This window comes from Pelodiscus sinensis, chromosome 27 (assembly GCF_049634645.1).
Source record: "Pelodiscus sinensis isolate JC-2024 chromosome 27, ASM4963464v1, whole genome shotgun sequence".
NCBI classification, from domain to species: Eukaryota; Metazoa; Chordata; order Testudines; family Trionychidae; genus Pelodiscus; species Pelodiscus sinensis.
The window spans coordinates 16,855,929-16,875,117 of NC_134737.1; the positions used below are offsets into that span (position 1 = coordinate 16,855,929).

General features: G+C 55.2%; 2 protein-coding genes across 4 annotated transcripts; one reads left to right on the plus strand and one right to left on the minus strand.

The window, feature by feature from the left end:
* The first annotated feature begins 1,307 nt into the window (after positions 1-1,307).
* Positions 1,308-6,767, plus strand: TMEM217 (transmembrane protein 217). Of its 3 annotated transcripts, none has more exons than XM_075910010.1 (2): positions 1,308-1,829; positions 6,067-6,767. In XM_075910010.1, the coding sequence occupies exon 2, from the start codon at positions 6,186-6,188 to the stop codon at positions 6,765-6,767; it is 582 nt and encodes a 193-aa protein (XP_075766125.1). In that variant the 5' UTR covers positions 1,308-1,829; positions 6,067-6,185. The 3 variants fall into 3 exon arrangements, with proteins under 3 accessions (XP_075766125.1, XP_025033565.1, XP_006135797.1); XM_025177780.2 differs by lacking the exon at positions 1,308-1,829 and adding an exon at positions 2,102-2,673; XM_006135735.4 differs by lacking the exon at positions 1,308-1,829 and adding an exon at positions 2,102-2,586.
* A 3,145-nt stretch (positions 6,768-9,912) lies between these two features.
* On the minus strand, positions 9,913-15,602 carry PIM1 (Pim-1 proto-oncogene, serine/threonine kinase). The gene is made up of 6 exons (XM_075910009.1): positions 15,377-15,602; positions 14,652-14,758; positions 14,474-14,524; positions 14,001-14,367; positions 11,915-12,091; positions 9,913-11,252 (listed from the first exon to the last, which is right to left on the minus strand). The coding sequence occupies exons 1-6, from the start codon at positions 15,456-15,458 to the stop codon at positions 11,095-11,097; spliced, it is 942 nt and encodes a 313-aa protein (XP_075766124.1). The 5' UTR covers positions 15,459-15,602; the 3' UTR covers positions 9,913-11,094.
* Positions 15,603-19,189: the final 3,587 nt, after the last annotated feature.

Below are 19,189 nucleotides of genomic sequence, written 5' to 3' on the forward strand. Positions count from 1 at the left end.
CTCACGGGAGCTCAGATCCTCAGAAAGTCTCCCACGGTGGCCACTTTTGAAAATCTGGACCAGGTTTATTTCTCCTACCTTGTTTTGTAAATAAATGAAAGGGGGTGGTTTGGCCACTAACACAAAGAGCTGGATGCGGGGACTCCTGGCTTCTCTGTGCACTGGCCTGCCCCCAAGTTTGCTCTTTGGACTCAGTTGAGGTAGCTAGGGCTTTTGCAGAGAGCCAGTCTGAGCACTCCCAGGGTGGACCAGGCCTGAGACTGGCTCTTCAATGCATCTCCTGGGGCTCTGTGCAGCACAGGATGTTAAAAGACTACGTGATTTAATGATTAACCAATCACGGTGCTGTGTTTTACTGTGTTATTAATGAATTGTTATCAGATTGCACTAAATTACTAAGTATAATTATAAATTATATAGTCTAACAGCAAATTAATTAAAAAGTTTTATAAGCTAAATATTTCCCTGTCATTCATATTCCTGTGGCTCTTTTGGGTACTGTTGATTGCTAATTTGGCTCTTAGGTCATCAAGGTCTGTGTAGCACTGTCCTAAACTATTGTTACGGGCTACAGACAAACTCTGAGGTAAAGAAACGTTAGCAATTCTGGAACAGGCATTTGGGGAGCATCCCAGCAAGTCTGTGCAGACACACAGTAACTGCCTTGAGTTAATTAGCAATTCATTTATTCAAGGTGAACAACTCAAGTGTCAACCTGCCCTTCTGACTGTCAACAAATCACCACCCTGCTTCGTGCCTCAGTTTCCCCATGTGTAAAGTGAGGCTCATGACGCATGCCCTCAGAAGAGCAGAGGGTTCCTTCAGTACTCTCCAAAGTGCTCCGAGGACCTCAGAAAGTGCTCTAGATTGGCAAAATGTTATTAGTTGAGCAGCAATTTGAGAAGGGAATGGGTCTGATTTGCCATTGCCCTGCATCATGTGCAGGCAATTACCCCAGGACTAAGTGAGCATAAAGTCAGGATGAACAGCTAGCAGGTTGATTTGCTTGCATCGTTTACCCGCTCTGCCTGAGTGTGACTTGGTTATGCCCAGTTTCCCTTTGACATTCAAGGGAGGGGAGGAGGTGTTAGACCAGGATTCTTATGACCAGATTTTCTAGCAGTCAGGAGCCCTCACTGGGGTCAGATTTTTCAGAAGAGCCAAGCACTGAGCCCATGAAAACCTGGTGGCGTTTCAATGCCCAAATGGGAGATGCCAACGCCAGAGGGCAGCACGAGTCTACCCTTGATAAGAAGCCAGGCCACTTTTATAACTGCACATTATGCTTCTTACAGGGTGTCTCTTTTCTTCTCCCCAGGTGCTAGCAGGAGACTCTGGCTGGAAGCGCGCCAAAGACAAAGGCCAACTTTCGATTCTGAACAAGAGTGAAAGAGAGGGGATAAGAATCGGTTCCCCGTCCTGTGCCCAGGCCGAGCTGGGGAAGGAACTTAACACCAAGCGAATGGCTCCCAGCTGCAGCAAGAACAGCCCCTCTGAGGCAGGGCAAAGAGGGGCCCACGTGCTGTCTCCTTGGTCCTAGGAGAACAGAAAGGATCCGAGTTTCATGCTACTATAGAGTTTAAGGCCAGAGGGGACCAGTAGATCACCCAGTCTGATGCCACCCCAGCTGTTGTGCTATAAAAACGGCTTTTCTGCACAGCCCATAGAGGAAAAGCCAGATTCTGTGAACAGTTCCACCCGCCCCTAGAATGTTCAAAAGAAAAGGGGAACACCGGCACAACATGAAAAACACAATACTGATTTTGTTTTACTTCCTCAGTGCAAAACTTACTGCTGAGCCTGCCCTACAAGCTGGGGGGCCCACAAAGGTGAGCAAGGGGGTGGAGGTGGCACTCCCTCCCTGAGCCCCACCACCCAGGGCTGAAGCCAGATTTATTTGGCAGACCCCCTGAAACCTACTCATTAAAAGAACCGGTGTGAGAGATGCCTCTGGCCCTCTGCCCCCCTCAGCACCAGGAGGGCATGTGTCTGGGCCCAGGTCCATTGCTGGCCAGCCGAGAGCAGGCGGGAACACTGGTCGGAGAGTGACGGGCCAGAATACGACGGGTGTGAACGGCAAGGGGGCTCCCCGTGGGGACGAGGGGCGAGCGGGAGGAACTGGTACCCCTTGCTGTGTGTGGCCCGGACGGGTATGCTGGGGCAGACGCTGCCTTCGGGGCGCTGGGTAACCCTCCAGGCCAAGCGGCGCTCTCTGGCCCGCATGATCCGGCGCCAGGCTGGCCCGGGGTTTGCACTGAGAAGGATTCTGGGCCCAAGACGGCGCAGGAGCTAAGGAAAGGCGTGTGCGAGAGAGCACACGTCCGTGCGTGATTCGTGGGGCTGTGGAAGTGCCCGGGACAAACAGGGCTCCGGCATAAAACGCGCCCCAGCGGGACTGTGTTCATTTCCGCCGCAGGCACTGGCCTCCCTCAGCAAGCACTTCCTGCCAGTAGCGCTCCCCGGCGGCCATCTTCTGGCCCCCTGCTGGGACCGTCCGGAGCAAGGCTGGGCGCGTGGGGTCCAGGCACCCGCAGGGCCTGGCCCTCCGCCGGCCGACCCCAGCCGGGGCGCTCGTCTCGCCCCGAGGTGAGTCAAACGGCGGCCGTGGGCAAGGCGCTCAGTGCCCTGGGCCTCGGCTCCCCGCCCCTCTGCGCGACAGGGCGCCTGGCACGGGTAAGAGCGAGCCCCTCGCACCGGGCTCCCTGGGGCCTGTCGCTGCGCTGCGGGGAGATCGCAGCGGGCAGCGCTCGCCGGCCGACGGGCTGCCAGAGCAGAAATTCATTCATAGATCTCCACGTGTTTGGGGAACCCTCCTGCGCCAGCCTCAGGTGGCCCACAAACGTGTTGCTCCAATGAGTGTGGGGAGGGGAATGGGAATTTATCAGGTCTGATTTTGATAGGTTTTTTCTAAGTTGCAAGGAAAGCCGTTTGTACGTGGCTGTAACAATCCCTCGGCAGGCTTTGCCACCCAAACCTGGCAGCTTTGGGCTGAGGCCCAGAGGCAGAATGTGAAACTCTCCAAGCTGAGCGAGCTGGAATCACACCCAGTGGTACAAAGCAATTGAGATTTTGCCTGATTTTTTTCATGCTCTCAGGGTTATTTGACATCTGGTTTGTTTATGTCGCTGAGGTGCGGCACGGCACACATACGGTTCCAAAATGGCCAGCCCCCACGTTCCAAAATCAAGAGTTCAGGCCTCAGCAATTCTGACATTGACTTAAGAATGGTGAGGTTTTTAATTCAGAAAGACGGCTCTTCTCCTTGGTTTTCAGGGGTGCTCAGCTTTACTCCACAGCCACGAGGCTCAATTGTTTTTTCAAACCGAAGTTGGCGTTCTGACCAAATCACGGGCTAGAAGAGAAACCCCGAGTATTGCACGTCTCCTGCTACATGAGGGGAGATGACAATACTGCCATTCCGGCCCCAGTGAACCTACAATCTAAAGCCCTGAGCCCTGAGCTGGTGCATGAGTTTGCAGCTGTTTGAGAGTTTGAATGATGCAGGCCCCTGAATTCTTTTTAGACTCTTTTAAGGGAAGAAGCCAAATACAGTCACCACCCCCGAAGTGTAGACTGTAGGGCTGGCAGTAATGTGGGGTCCGAAATCTCTTCACAGGGATATTCCTGGCCAGAGCAGGCTGAGGAGACACTACTGGCCTCTTGGCCATGCAGACAGGTCCTCTCCAGGGCTCTTGTCCTAGGGGCTGCTCGCCAGCAGGGGGAAGCAGCCGCCTTTTGGTAGCTCTAGACAGGTGGTTAGTTTGGTTTCTATCGAATAACGTGGCCCAGTGTGTTCTGTTTGTCCCTGGGTTAAGCCCACTTCTACCTTCTGGGGTTTCTCTTTGTATCGTTCTCTGAAGCATCTGGCCCTGACCACTGCTGGGCTGTGTCTGCACTGGCATGAATTTCCGGAAATGCTTAAAACAGAATAGTTTTCGTTATAAGTATTTCCGGAAAAAGAGCGTCTACATTGGCAGGCTGCTTTTCCGGAAAAACCCTTTTTCCGGAAAAGCGTCCGTGGCCAATGTAGACGCGCTTTTCCGGAAAAGAGCCCCAATCGTCATTTCCGCAATCGGGGCTTTTTTCCGGAAAAGACTACTGGGCTGTCTACACTGGCCCTTTTCCGGAACAGTGTTCCGCAATAAGGACTTATGCCCGAGCGGGAGCAGAATAGTTTTTCCGGAATATCGGCTGATTTTGTACAGTAGAGCGTCATTGCTTTTCCGGAAATTCAAGGGCCAGTGCAGACAGCTCGCAGCTTATTCCGGAAAAGCGGCTGATTTTCCAGAATAAGTGGCCCAATGTAGACACAGCCCAGGAGAAATATCCTGGCCTAGATGGGTCTCAGTTCTCATCCCATCTGGCAAGTCCTAGGCTCCCTTTGCTTTCTAGGTGAGTCTTTGGAGGCGGTATTCCTTTAGCACACAGTCTCAGCCCTTAGCCTCCAAGGTCAGGCCTGGTTACTGGGCATCACTTCCAGCTGGTGCAAGATAGCGCAGTGGCTCCAGTCACCAGGTCTCCTCCCTTTGCTCTCTTGGGGTGTGTCTAGACTACAGGGTTTTTTTGAAAAAACTTCCCCTGCGTGTAGACTGCCGCCGTGTTCTTTCAAATTAAACGCAGCGGTTTTTCCGACCGTGGTAAGCCTCATTTCACGAGGAAGAACACCTTCTTCCAAAAGTGCTCTTTCAAAAAAAGGTGTTGAATGCAAACAGGGCTTTTTTGAAAGAGAGCATCCAGACTGCCTGGTGCCCTCTTTCGAAAAAGCGGCTCACTTTTTCGAAAGAAGGGATTGCAGTCTAGACACTCTCCTTTGAAAGAGGCTTGAGGTCAGACCCCTGGAAGGGAGCGAGTTAGCCCTGGCCGGCCAGGCAGGCATGGAAGATGGAGACGAAATCTCAAGGGCTACTTGGATGTCAAGCGAATTTCCATTGCTGCTAATGGGAGGTTGCTTGATTACAGCTCCAGGCTTCCCCCTCTGAGTTCCGTGTGAATGGCTGTCAGCTGCAGCTAGAAGCCTCAGAAGGGCACCTACTGGCAGGGCTAGCTTGGCCAAGGCCCAGGCTGCTGGAGGCTGGGTGCTGGCCATAGTGCAAATGGGGAGCTGCTGCGTGCTGAGCAGCCTGCCCCAGATGGCAAGCCTCGGGCTCTTGTTTCTCTGGCCCTGGGTCTTCGGAAACTGCAGTCCGAGGATTTCCAGGAGGGCCAGGAGCTCACCCCTCCCAGGAGAGAGCCTGCAGGCTTGGCTTTCCCCCTTGTTTCTTCATTTGCTTTGCTCTGCAAAGCTCTTCTCCAACTGCCCTGAGGCAGCAGAGCTGGCTCAGGAGGCCTGGAATCGAGAGCTGAGTGGACACATTGCAGCAACCAACCGATTATAGGAGAACTCCTCACTCGGATTTAGCACCTTCCCTCTGCAGTTCTCAAAGTGCTTGAGAAGGGAGGGCCCAGAATCCTTATTCCCATTTTACACTCCAGGAGACTGAGGCCCTGAGCAGGCCATGACTTGTCCAAGATTGCCCAGCAGGCCAGTGGTAGAGGTGGGTCTAGAGCCCAGATCCCCTTAGTGGGTGCCACCAGCTGTGGGATGGATAGACTCGGCATTATTGAGATGAAAATAATCCAGAGGCCGACCCTAGGGCTTAGGCGCCCAACGTCATTAGTCAGTCCGCAAATACAATCCAGGTGAATCTCCCCAGCACTGCAATCCGTTCCCAGGAACTGGAGCCACCAGCCGCCTGCACCCTTGGCAGTGGTGCCTTGCAGAGCCGGCAGGCCCACCGCCTGCCCTTGGTTCAGAGCCCCACCCGGACTGCATGTGTGAAGAGCACATAGGACCACAGGGGACATAGCCAAGTGTGGGTTTAGCGGCAGTCTCGCTGAGATGGGGTTGCAGTGAGCGAGTGTGTGCCCCAGACACACCGTCCCACTCTCCGTATAGGGCTGAAGGACTCTTGCAGGTGGCCCGCTGTAAATATGGTGGCGCAGTTCCCTGGTCAGCTCTCCTCTGTAGGTGCCAATGACGGCTCCTCACACAATGTCTGAGCCTGACCCTGTTCTTTCCCAATCTAGGCTTGAGCTCGCTGGACTCATCCCTGACGCCAGCCTCACCGGCATCCTTCCTGCCTCGCCTCTCTGCTCTGCCACATCCTGCCATTTCCTTGGCCAGCCAAGTTGCCTGTGGAGAAAACATGATCATCCTGTGCCCAGGGGGGTTCTGTGGCATGAGCCCCAAGGCTGGGGCCACCGTAGCTGCTGTCTACATGATCCTAGTGACTAACATGTACCTTATCTTTGAGGTTGGCCATTTCCAGCGAGCAATGTTGGAGATGGAGAAAATCAAGCCCTTCAACAACATGACCAGCATGGGGAAGATGCTGCCGTATTGCTACTATACGGCCTTCATGCTGGCCGTCATGACCTACCCAGTATGCATCCTGCTCCTCTACTCAGTCCACAAGCGGCACTGCATGGGGATGTTCGCCTATGTCGCCTGGATCACCTTCTACGACCTGACTAACTGCCTCCTCGTGGCCCTGTTGTACCAGATCTCCAAAGAAGCCTGGTTTTCCCTCAGCCCACTGGAGTGGTTTGGGCTGGGCACCAGGATCCCCACGGATTGCTTCTGGCTCTCCTTCGTGGTCACGCACGCCCTGCTGCTCAGTGAAAGCAAAGGGCAAGGCCGGATGTCCCTCCGGCCGAGGCGGGTCTCCAGGAACGTGTCAGAACCGCCCAGGTTTAGGCTGGGCTCCACTGTTAGGAAAGGCTTATGAGGGGAGGCCTCAGAGCCCTGTTGGGCCCCTATTGAACTTGTGTAGCCTAGGGATGGAGCTCAGAGGCCATACCTGTGGAGTCTCCCTCCCTGGAGTCAGTCAGTGTTTCCATTTCTGTTGCTGCAGGTTCCACTTGTGACCTCAAGTCTGAATAAACTGCAAAGCCTGTCATGTGTGTGTGTTTGAAAAAGGGTGGTCCCAGGGCCTTCTTTTGCCTCAAGGAGCCACACGCAGGGCATGGGACCTGGGATTCAGCAGGACTGGGCCTTGCCACAGCTCTGCCACTGCGTCTCCAAATGACCATGGGCAAGTCATGTCACCCTCCCATAGCTCTACTTTCCCATCTGTAAAATGGAGAGAAAGCTATTGCCATACAGTACATTCACAAGGCCTTTGAAGATCAATGGCTGAAAAGCCTGGTGGTAAGTGCGAAAGCCCAGATTTTGAAAGGTATGTAGGCATTACAGTGCTCAGTGTTGCAAGGCCTCACTAATTTAGGAGCCTGGCTCGGGTGGCTGTGATGAGGGTAATAGAAGAGCCTGGTAGCAGAGGCTGCTGGGAGGATGGGTTCAAGCAGCCTGTCCTCAGCCAGCCCTGCGGATGACACTACACTCCCGGGCTCACTCCCTGTCTGCAGTGGCTGTTTTTGCCTGCTTGGCCCCGCCCCCAGTGGACTTTCTGCCAGTCAAGGTCTCCAGCAGGCTCAGCAGCACAGACCTTGGCATCCACCTGACATGGTTGCCTCGAAAGAGCAAACAAACGCTACCCACGCACTGCACCAGCTCCTCACGTGGGTGGCCAGAACTCTTCCCTCACGCCCAGCAAGCGCTGGCTTTGAAGCAGCACCTCCTGCAGGAGAGCACAGGCGCCGCAGGGCAGCTGCACTCCTGGGGCGAGCCTGGACTGCAGCCACCCTGGCCTTGTGGAGTAGCCTCGCCTGGGAAGCTCTGGGCCTGCGTAGCCCAGGAGTGCACAGATGGCACCGGTACATTTTGTTGCCAGTCTGGGCTATTGACATTCCTCCTCCTAGCTGCCTGACCAAGATTTGAGATCCAGCAAAGAAGAGCCCAGCTTCCAGAAAATCCATCCCAGTGCACGTGGGGGCAGGACTGGCACCGGCGGAGGCTGGGGCTAACACTTAAGCTCAAGTCCATTCTGCTGGGTGGGCCTGAGATCGTACGGCTCGTGCAGCCTCCCCCCAGGACCAAGAGCTCCACCCTGTTATTTTCCAGGGCACTCCCAGCGGCCGTGTAAACACACCCACACCGGTGCCATTGACTCCTGGGGCTTCAGCACACATTCAAATGTTTTCCTGACCTAGGATCTTTGACCTCAACGAGCATTATGCCGACCTGACAAAGGGCTGAATTAGACCAGGTGCTCCAATGTTCCCTCCAGTCTTTTCCATCCATGGATGCATGAAGGCCTGCGCGAATGTGCCCCACCAGTAGAAATACAAACCTAGCTGCAGGCATTCTGCTGGGCAGTATCCGACTGTCTGCTGCCGACGGCACCAGCACACAGCTTACAGGGAACCCTGCAGGCGCTCCTTGGTACTCCGTGCCTGCGGCTGGCTTGCCCGTACTGCTGCACTGCCCCCCACTGAGCTGTGAGGAGCAAAGCGAGGAGGCATTGGTCCCTGCAGGGCTTTACGCTCTGACCTCACTTGGCCTGGCTGTGGCGAGGTTTCTAAGAAGTGAAGTTAGCAGTTGAGCAGTGCTTACGGGAAGGAGAGAGCACCTGCCTGCAGCAGAGAGCCGTTGGCTGCAGGGCCGGAGCTGCACACAGCTCTGTGTCACGCCAGAGAGGTGGCTGCTGCTCTGAATGTGTGAGATGGACTTCCTCAAAACAGGGAGTGCTAAAGAGTGTTTTGGGTTAGCACAAGAGCCTGAGGTTAAACGACAACCACACAGCTAAGTAGCCCCCAGCCTTTGAAGACAGGGAGCTGAGCTCTCTTGTTCAGCCCACCCACCAACCAACGGGAGGTGTCTGAAAAACAAGCTAACCCTTTCTTCTAAAGGGCTGTGCAAAGAGGGCTCTGCAGATGGGGAACCAGAGCAGGAAGTGACCCGGCCGAAGGCGCAGTGAGCATGGGGCAGTGAAGGAATGGAAAGCCTAGAGCAGTGGTGGCACGGTGAGGTGTGTGGGATTCTACGCGTGGCCCGTGAGACATCCCATTTACCGTTGCTCACACGCAGGGTTGCCAGGTGACTCCTTTCTGTCCACATCGTTGTTTCCCTCCCGGTGTTACTAAAGGGGGACACGTAAAGCCAGGGCTCATGCAGGGAGATGGATGCTGACTGCATAGCACAGACTGCGAGAGCCAGGCGCTGACCTTCAGCCAATCACAGCGCTGCTACAGGCCGGTTGGCTCAGCCCGCACACGCTTGCACACCAGCGCCGTGAGCAAACTGCCCTGTTCCAGTGACCAATCCCAGGTACCCCACGGGGATTCCCTGTTCTGTTCACTCCCTAAGTGATCCCTCCCTGTCACCCATTCCCAGCCTCTGGCAAAGTGCAGCCAGAAACACCAGCCCTGCCCATCCTGGCTCAAAGCCACTGAATTTAGGGCCATATCCATGAGCGTCCCTGACTGCTGAGTCCTCCATTCTCTCTTTAATCAGCCTCCCAGATGTGTAGTAGGGCCTCCAGAGCCCGCCACACATGGTCTGCTACTGAAACACAATGAGCCCTGACGCAGATGATCAGCATCCATTATCAGCACAGCTCTGGTGTTTGCCTGCTTAGCCACACCCCACGTGAGGCACAAATGGAAACTGTATCATATCAAGGGGACGAGATGCTCTAGGCCTCTGTCGTATGCCACCGATCTCAGTTCAGTGAAGAGGGCTCCCAGAGCTGGCCAGAACCAGGGCGCTCGACATGGATAGCCCAGAAGTTCAGATCCATCACTAACAGCCAGCCCCTTTAATGGGTTGAACCGAAATGCTGCCCGAGTAACTCAGCCTTGAAGACACATGGATGTGAGCTTTGTGGCTTGGGGTGCTAGCTCTAGCGGTAGCTTACTCCTCTCCTGCTCCGCGAGCCGCTGGCTTTGGCCACATTCGGAAGGGTCCTGAGTCTGACAGCACCACTTCTCTACACTAGGAGAGTGGTAGCTTTACTGCACCCAAAAGAGAAGAGGTTTCAGGGTAAAGCAAGTGATTCATTTTTATTTAAAACTGCAGGTATAAAAAAAATAGGATTTCTGAACTCCCCTGTACAATATTAACTATTAACAAAACCAGCAGACTACACACTGATTACATCTACAGGCTTGACAGTGCTGAAGTGCAGGGTCCCCTCCCTGACAGCGTGGCTAGACCCATGCTATATACACATGCACACATGGCGGCCCCCACCCCAGCCAAATACCCGGCATGTGTGGAACTAGACAGCAGGGAGCAGTCGGCCACTCCACACAGAACATTCTAAGCAGGCAGTGCAGTCTGGGGGTACCCCCAACTGGAAACCAGATCTGCAGCTGTGGAAGCCAGGCATGGGCGTGGAACCCATAGGATTCATAAATAAATAAATAAGTTATCCTACAGGCTACAGATTTTCCTTTAAAAAAAAAAAAAAAAAACAACAAAAAACCCTGAAAATAAGTTAAAAACCAAACAAAAAAGTAAAAACTGTACTACAATCCTCTGTACACCGAGCTTCATTCCTGTATAATTCTGTACACATTTACAGCTCTATGGGGTTGCATTGTTTGTGCATCTGTGAGGACGCCTCAGCTTCCAAGGCTCAAAGCAGAGAGCCAAGGAAGGAAAGTTCCAGCTAGACAGCATACCTCAGAAACAACTAGCCTGGGTGTGTCAGCATCACCCATGGCTGCCTGACCTGTTCCTTAAGAAGGGGGATAAAATAAACCCAGGTGAATCTTGGAGAAGCAGCGGCATAGGAAGATTCAAGTATTTCCCCCAGCACAGCCCTGATGGCAACTGAAGGCACTCCGGACACGGTGACACAGTGACAAGACAGCCATTCCAATCAGTACCTCCCCTCCCCCTCCACAGCCAGTCTTCCCAAGCAAAACCTTCTTGCTAATTCTCTGGTCCTTGCTCAGTTCATATTCCAGGACTCAGCGGGTCAAGGACTCTAATGGATGTGCCCAGAAGACATCCAAGAAGTCTACTGGCGAGACATCAAGTAAAGCAGGACCAAATGCATCCAAGGCCAGTCTGCCTGGGATGGATGACAACCTCCAGCCTCTCAGAAGATTCTCCAGGTAGCTGAGCTCTGGGTGAGAGATGAATGTTCCCATGCAACAGGCAGACAGTCACTGGTGAGAGTTGTCTTACACAAGGGATGAGAGGAGCTGCTATTTGCCAGACTCCCGAATGAGACTGTGCAGGTGGATCTCTGCTGTTTTCTGTGGCAAGAGGACGTCTTGCATCCAAGAATGATTTAGAATGTCTTCAAAAGACGGCCTGTCAGACGGCCTCAAGGCCAGGCACCATTTAACGAGATGCTGGCACTCTGGGGAGAGAGAGGAGCAGTTGGTGAATCAGTCAGTGTTGCTGAGCAGGGTCTAAAGTCGACAAGCCTCCCTATTTACCCACTGCAAGTCTGCTTTGGGACCTGCCCACCTTGCTTCACAGGACAGATTACCATGGCTGTGGCTAGGTGTGGTTTGTGTGACTCCCCTACCTGGTATGTGAACCGCCTCCCATCTTTGGAAGGAGACTGAAGATACACAAGGAAGCACAGTTGCAAAGCAAAGCTGTGAGCAACCCACCCTCCTGTCATTCACAGGCAGGCTAACAGCAAAACCAATCACCTTTCCCTCCCCCGCAGTGAGCTGTTCAGTTCAGGATTCTGTAAGCCTGCTCCCGCTGCCAGCTGCAGCAGCCACATTAAAGACCCCACCAAGAGTCAAGTGTCGAAATGAACTACAGCAGTGAGCTCTGAAGCAGCCATCTAAGGCAGAGAAACAGCGGGACCCCAAGCACTTTGCTGGGATTCAATAACTCCGAACAGCTCATTGAGCCATGGAGCTTAAGGCAAAAAGGGACCAGCAGACCATAGACTTGCACGTCTGACTGGTCGCATGAAAGGATGGGAAGGCACCTCTCTGGCATTCTCCCTTTGCCAGCGCTGCATTCAGGTTCGGAGCCGTGAGGCAAGAAGAGCGTGCTCACCTGAAGAGACCCTCTGTCGGAAGTAGACCTGGCCCCTAATGATCTCCTCGTCATGTTCAAAAGGGATATCCCCACAGACCATGTCATAGAGCAGGACCCCCAGAGACCAGACAGCTGCCGACCTGCCATGGTATCTGTGATAGCGGATCCACTCTGGGGGGCTGTACACTCTTGTCCCTGCAGGGAAGATTCAAGGATCACTGTTAGCCAAAAGAGCAATCTGCTAATTACTTCTTTCAGGTGTTACCAGGGTGGTTTTAAGAGACCGAGCCAAGCACTTCAGCCTCCAATGCAGGTTGCGATATCTTAATATTGTTTCACTTTCAGCCCAGTTTGATTAGGATTTAATCCCCCAGCAGGTATAGCAGTTGCAGTGTAGCGCTAGGGTACAAACTGTAAGTGAAGCAGAACCTAGGGAGTGCAAGTAAACCGGTTTCCAGCTGCAATACAAGCGGCGATAAGTAACAGGTTTCTTAAGGCCACTTATCCTGACTGCGTCTTTCAAATTCACCATTTCTCACTGAGGTAGAGGGGCAGCTTGCAAATGCTTCAGTCCATGAAGCATTTGGTGAGGGGCTGAGACCTCGTCTACTGTACTACGAGGAGCCCAGATAACCTTATCGTCCTTTCTCCACCTAAAGGTTTCCCTGAGTAAGCCAAAGAGCTGACCCCTTTTTTGGCACTAACTACTGTGGAGTCAGCCGGGTATAAAGCAAGCCCATGCCAAAGCTGTGGCTAAAGGTTAGTTGTACAACAGCCAGGGAGTGGTTTGCCTGGGCATGAGCATGGTTAGTACACTTGTGCATGGGATAATTGTCTCTGGAATGCCGATTCCACCCTGCTTTTGGCCTCTGCAGATGCTTACGCCCTTGGCCTTTGTTGTATTTGATCTCTTCCCTTCTGGCAGGAAGAGGAGACTGAGGTCAGAGCTGCTAGTCTGGTTTCTGGCCACGTGACTCTTGTTTACAAACTTTGGGTTGTAAAAAGAGAGCTGATGGCCCACCAGGGGGCACTGCCAGCTCGGGAACAGCCACCCAAGAGGAGGGCCACCCATCCCTTGTCATTAACCGTTACATTAAAAACAAAAAATGCAGCTTGTCCCCTTCCCCCCTCCTCCGCCTTTGGGCAAGGCAGAAGCAAAACCAGCCCTGAACAGCAAGCAGGGAGGGTTTTTTGAAAGTCAACGGCCCGACACTGAATGTGCCTTTCAAGGGGGTAGGATGTGCACAGGCAGCTTTGTTTATTTGTCCCCCAAGCAGATTCCTGCCCCCCTGCTCCAAGGTCAAACCCTCCTCCTCCCCCGTGCAGCTGCCCCCTCCCCAAAGATCTTTCGGCAGCAGAGGAAAGGGCGCCAGCTGTAAGCAGATCTCCCGCAGATCCGATTTCACAACATGCATCCCGTGACGAAATGCAACTTTCCAATGAAATGAATAATTTAGAGAGATGGCGGCAGTGGCAGCAGCTTCTTCTCTCGACCCCTCCCTGCACTTAAGTCCAGCCATCCCCACAAGAGCCCTCTTTACCCTAAGGGGGGACATGCCACCTCCCCTGCACCCAGCTGGCAGATGAGGCTAGGCGCCAGCATCTGAGCAGCCATGGCTGCAGACAGGTTTAACTCAATCTTTCCCCATCTCGGAGGGGAGGCAGCCGAGTCCCAGCCAGATCCCTGCTGAAATGTACAGGAGAGACAGATCTAGAGAAAACAAATCCACTGGAACCAGGGCCCAACTTTCTCTACATTGCTCACAGAGACTCAATCCAGAGAGCTTGTGAGCTCACACCCAATTTCTGCCGCCACCACCAATCCCTGTGTGCCGGCGCAGCATCTGGGGTTATCCCCAAGAGAGGGGCACACGTTTCTGAAAAGCTTTTTGGATTCAAGGCAAGGAGGAAAACCCCAATAGCATCAAAGCTGCAGCTCAAACAACAGTATATTTAGGCAGTGGCAGGGAAGGGAGGAACAAGACAATCCCTGGCTGGGAAGTTACGGAGCATTTACAGGCAGAGAATAACCCATTTCAAGGGGGAATTTCCCTGGCTTTCCTCCCTACGCAGATAAAAGAGGCAGATGGAAATAGCTACTCACCATCAAAATCAGTGTACACTGTGTCCTTGAGCAATGCTCCAGACCCAAAATCTATCAGTTTCAGTTCCCCGCTGTTCAGATCAATCAGGATGTTCTCGTCCTTGATATCCCGGTGCAACACCCCACAGCTTTGACAGTGCCGAACAGCCTCCAGAACCTGGCGGAAAAAGCTGCGGGCCAGCTCCTCCGGGAGGGCCCCCCGCTCCGTGATGAAATCAAACAGGTCCTGCACTGGGTCTGGCCGCTCCAAAACCAGGATGAAGCTGTCTGGTCTCTCAAACCAGTCCAAGAGCCGAATGACCCCCCGGAAGCCAGAGCCCACCTTCTTGAGGAGCAGGATCTCCATGGGTACTCTGCTCCCGCCAGGCTGCAGAGAAGGGAGATCTCCGTCAGAGGCAGGCGACTTGGCCCGCAGAGGCCACCCCCCAGCTGAGCCCCACGGGGCGCGCAGAGCCCCAGCTCCTGACACTTACCAGCTCCCCCCAGTCAGAGATCCGGTCCCGGGCCACGTGCTTGATAGCGACCTGGGAGACAAACAGAACCAGACAGGCCATCAGCCTGGAGAAAGGCAACCCCAAGAGGGGAGGCAAGATGGTGGCTGTGCCAGGGCAAAGCGGGGAGAGGAGATGGAAGTGGGCAGGCTCGACTCACCGGGGCGCTGTCCGACAGGCGGGTGCCCGAATAGACGGACCCAAAGCCCCCGCTGCCCAGGAGCGGGCCCACCTGATACAGCTTCTCCAGGGGCTCCTTCTCCTTCCCTGCGGGCAGAGACCAGGGTCAGGGCCAGCTGCACCCCCAAAGACAAGGCTAACGTGCCAAACCGTGCCCCCCGCCCGCCAGACCCCACCCCACCCAGCCCGGCCCCCCCCACACACCCCCGCCCGGCCCCCCCTCCAGACCCCCCCACACACACACCCCCGCCCGGCCCCCCCTCCAGACCCCCCCCACACACACCCCCGCCCGGCCCCCCCTCCAGACCCCCCCCACACACCCCCGCCCGGCCCCCCCTCCAGACCCCCCCACACACCCCCGCCCGGCCCCCCCTCCAGACCCCCCCACACACCCCCGCCCGGCCCCCCGCCAGACCCCCCCCCCACACACCCCCGCCCGGCCCCCCCTCCAGACCCCCCACACACACACCCCCGCCCGGCCCCCCCTCCAGACCCCCCCCCACACACACCCCCGCCCGGCCCCCCCTCCAGACCCCCCCCCCCACACCCCCGCCCGGCCCCCCCTCCAGACCCCCCCCCACACACACCCCCGCCCGGCCCCCCCTCGAGACCCCACACACACACACACCCAGCCCGGCCCCCCGCCAGACCCAGACCCCCCCACACCCAGCCCGGCCCCGCTCCGGGAGGGCCGGCCGGGCTCACCTGGCTGCAGCTTGGCCGGGTGCAGCTCCCCGCCGGGCCCGGAGCGCAGCTGGGCCAGCGAGTTGATCTTGGAGAGCAGCATCCCCGCCCCGTCCCCCTGCGGCGGGAGCGGGGCCGGGGCCGAGCCGGGCGCCAGCGGGGCGGGAGCGCGGGGGGGCGGCGGGGGGCAGCGCGGCGAGGCTGCTGCGCTCGGGGCCGGGCTGCGTGTGGCGCCGGCTCCCCCGGCTCCCGCCGCCTGGAGTACGGGGGCGGGGCGGGGTAGCCGGGGGCGGGGCTTAGGGCGGCCCGCCACGCCCACAAACGCGATCGCAGCCAATCAGCCGCGGGGGCGGCCTTTCCCCCTCCCCGTCAGAATAGCCGGGGAGACTCAAGACGTGGCGGGAAGGAAAAGGCGCCAAGAGGGGGGAGGGGAGGCCAGAGGGAAGGAGCAGGTGGAAGGGGGCGGGGCGGGGCAGTGAGAGGGGGAGGGGCAGGCCTGTAAATACCCCCCAAATCCAGCAGAAACAGCAAACCAAAATAGCCCCCCCGGCTGCCCCACCAGGGTCCTGCAGCCTGGCCCCCGCCCGCCCCTCGCTCCGGGCTGTGAGCGCCTCGGGGCAGGGACCCACGTGCACGTCCCCAAAGCCCTGGCAGCAGAGGCCCCAGTCCTGTTAGCTGGGCCATGGCCGCCCTGGCCAGAAAAGCACCGGGTGGATCCCTGCCATGGGGTCTCATTCTGCTCACAGGCCGCTTTGGCCCTGGGACTGTTCCAAGTCGCTTTCCATTGAGTTCCACTGCTGTACACGAGCTCAGACTGTTCACACTCTGCATCCTGTGTGTGTGTGTGTGTGTGTGCGCGGAGAAATAGGTCCCACATGTGAAAAGAACATGGCACTGGCCCATTTGACTTCTTTAGGGTGGTGTATAAGAGCTCATGCTGTTGCAAGTAAAGACTTTTGCAGAATTTTCCATACGTGTACTTCTAAAAAATGGCACTCTTAATTGTGTCAGTCTCAGACAGCATTGAAGGAGAGTTGTGTTGTGTGTAGTTAGTTGTATATTGAGCCTGCAAGTACAAATACAACCTTTAAATACTGTCAATTCAAATTTGTCCCCAACATTTTTATTGGATAAACAAGCTTTGATAAAAGCTAAAGCCAACAGAAATCTCTCCACAATATTTGTATTTTAAACAAGTTCTGGGAGGAGTAGCTGTATTTAAAACAAACAAACATTTCCCAGCAATGCTTGCAAGCCAAAGGTTGCAGCAACCTGAAAGTGAAACCGGCTATAAACACAATGAAACTGGCTAAATTCCATCATGTGAGATAAGAGCAAAAGGTGAACAAAGCACAGATGGCAGAAAATAAATAGGACACAACACATTTTCTTGCCTTAGGCTTTGTGTAGTTACAACTGTGCAAAGTGAGTGTAACACACTATTAAACCAGAATTCTGTATTCCTCTGTTACGTGCTCATTGTGTCTGGGTGCGCATGAAAGACCAAACGGGGCAGAACAGAGGCAGGCTCTTTGCATTCAGTTCTTGTCTCCATTTTCAGTCCTTCTAGTCTCTAAACTATTTCAGAGTACAGGCAGTCCCTGGGTTACGTACAAGATAAGAACAAACCTACAGTCCCTAAGTTGAATCTGTATGTAAGTCGGAACTGGCGTCCAGATTCAGCCACTGCTGAAACTGACCGCAAGTTCTGACTTACATACAGAATCAACTTAAGAACCCCAAGCGTCCCCAAGTCAGCTGCTGCTGAAATTGATCAGCAGCTGATTCCAGGAAGCCCGAGGCAGAGCAACTGTGCCTGGGGCTTCCTGTAGTCAGCCCTGGTCAGTTTCAGCAGCGGCTAAATCAGGACGCCTGGGGCAGAGCAGCTGGGGTGCTGCTGGGTTGCTCCAGTAGCGCTGCTCCTCGGCGCTACTGGACCAACCCAGCAGCACCCCATCTGCTCTGCCCCAGGCGTCCTGATTCAGCCGCTGCTGAAACTGACCAGCAGCGGCTGAATCAGGACCAGAGCAGCTGGGGTGCTGCTGGGTTGGTCCAGTAGCGCCCAGAGCGGCGCTGCGGGACCAACCGGCAGCGCCCCAGCTGCTCTGCCACAGGTGTCCAGAGAAAAGCCTAGTCTGCTGGGCAGGGGGGGTGTACTAGCTGCGCCCCCCCTACCCCAGCAGACCAGGAAGACGCGGGCGGCGGACCGAGACGCACCGCGGTCCCGCCGCCTGGGTCCTCCGCGGCTTTGCTCCCAGTCTCCCTGGTCTGCTGGAGACCAGCAGACTAGGGAGACGGGGAGCGAAGCCTCTGAGGACGCTGGCAGTGGGACAGCCGTGGGGCGTCTGGGCTGTCCCGCTACCGGCTTTCCCCGCGGCTTTGCAAAGCCTCGGGGAAGCCGGCAGCAGAGCAGCCCAGGCGCGCCTGGGTTGCCCTGCTGCCCGAGCCCCCCCGCGGCTTTGCAAAGTCTGGGGAAGCCGGCAGCAGAGCAGCCCAGGCGGCCTGGGTTGCCCCGCTGCCCGAGCCCCCCCGCAGCTTTGCAAAGTCTGGGGAAGCCGGCAGCGGAGCAGCCCAGGCGCGCCTGGGTTGCCCCGCTGCCCGAGCCCCCCCGCGGCTTTGCAAAGCCTCGTGGGGGGGGAGGGGGGGAGGGCAGCGGCTTTGCTCCGCGTCTTCCTGGTCTGCAGACCAGGGAGACGCGGAGCAGCTTTTCTCGCCCGGAGTACAGGGGCGTCGGGACCGCGAGGTCCCGCAGTCCGTGTACTCTGGGGCAGCCCCGTTCGTAACTGCGGATCCGACATAAGTCGGATCCGCGTAAGTCGGGGACTGCCTGTAGTGACCCCAAGGCATTGTGGTCCAGATTTTGACCCACAACTTTGGCTGCTCTGTATTGCTCTGAAACAGCTAAGAAGTCAGCTTAACTAGCTGTCTGGAATTTTCTGTCCCAGAGAGACTCTGGGTGGGATGGGCCAGCCTAGTGACTCTGTGCCTGTCTGCCCTTTCCCCTTGAACTCCAGCACTGGAGATGTGGATGGGGGGATATATGACTGAAACAGACATGGTGTAACCAGGGGTCAGTGTTGCTTAGTGTCTCGTCTTGGGAGTGTAGGATTCTATTATTGATTCTGCACTTCCCTGTTGGATAAATCATATTCTCACTGGGTGCCTCAGTTTCCCCTGATGCCAAATAGCAATAATGATACAACCCTCCTGCTTTGAGATTATTTGTGACCCTCTGAAAGCACCCTCTCTTCCAGCTCCTCTTTGCACTAGAATGACCGCAGGGTGAGAAGCAAGCAGGTATAAGTTAGAGCAGCTCTCAAAAGACATGACTTCATAACAGAATTTGTGTTTGGTTGAAATTTCTCATTTTTTTCAGTTCCATGGTGAATTTCACCTGGGGAAGACTGCTTGGTTGTTTTGAAGCCAAAGCCATTGAACACAATGCATTTCATTTTAGATCATCTTATTCTTCAGTATCTTACTGCTCTCTCTCTCTCTCTCTCTCTCTAATAAAAAAGACACTACAAATGGTCTGGTAGCACTTTATAGACTAACAAAACATGTAGATGGCATCATGAGCTTTCGTAGGCACAGCCTTGAAGTTTTTACATAAAATACCCAAGACATTCCAAAATGCTGCAGCTGCCCTATTGGCAATAATTTGGCCACTGTACACATTATTTCGAGAAAGCTCGAAAATACTACAGAAGCACAAGGAGTTCAAATTACATTTGTTGCAGTGAACCATAGTTTAGAATTCCCCCATTTCCAGCTGAAGGAAATCAGGATGGAGAGGAAATCAGGTTGATAGAGGAGTCTGTAACATTTAAAGAT

Bases quoted from the DNA above. Each gene is read 5' to 3' on its own strand.
- TMEM217 (XM_075910010.1), top strand. From the start codon at position 6,186: ATGATCATCCTGTGCCCAGGGGGGTTCTGTGGCATGAGCCCCAAGGCT.
- PIM1 (XM_075910009.1), bottom strand. From the start codon at position 15,458: ATGCTGCTCTCCAAGATCAACTCGCTGGCCCAGCTGCGCTCCGGGCCC. The intron at 14,759-15,376 runs GTGAGCCCGGCC...CTCTGCCCGCAG, and splicing joins CCCGGCCAAGCTGCAGCCAG to GGAAGGAGAAGGAGCCCCTG. The intron at 14,525-14,651 runs GTGAGTCGAGCC...TTTGTCTCCCAG, and splicing joins GCCTGTCGGACAGCGCCCCG to GTCGCTATCAAGCACGTGGC.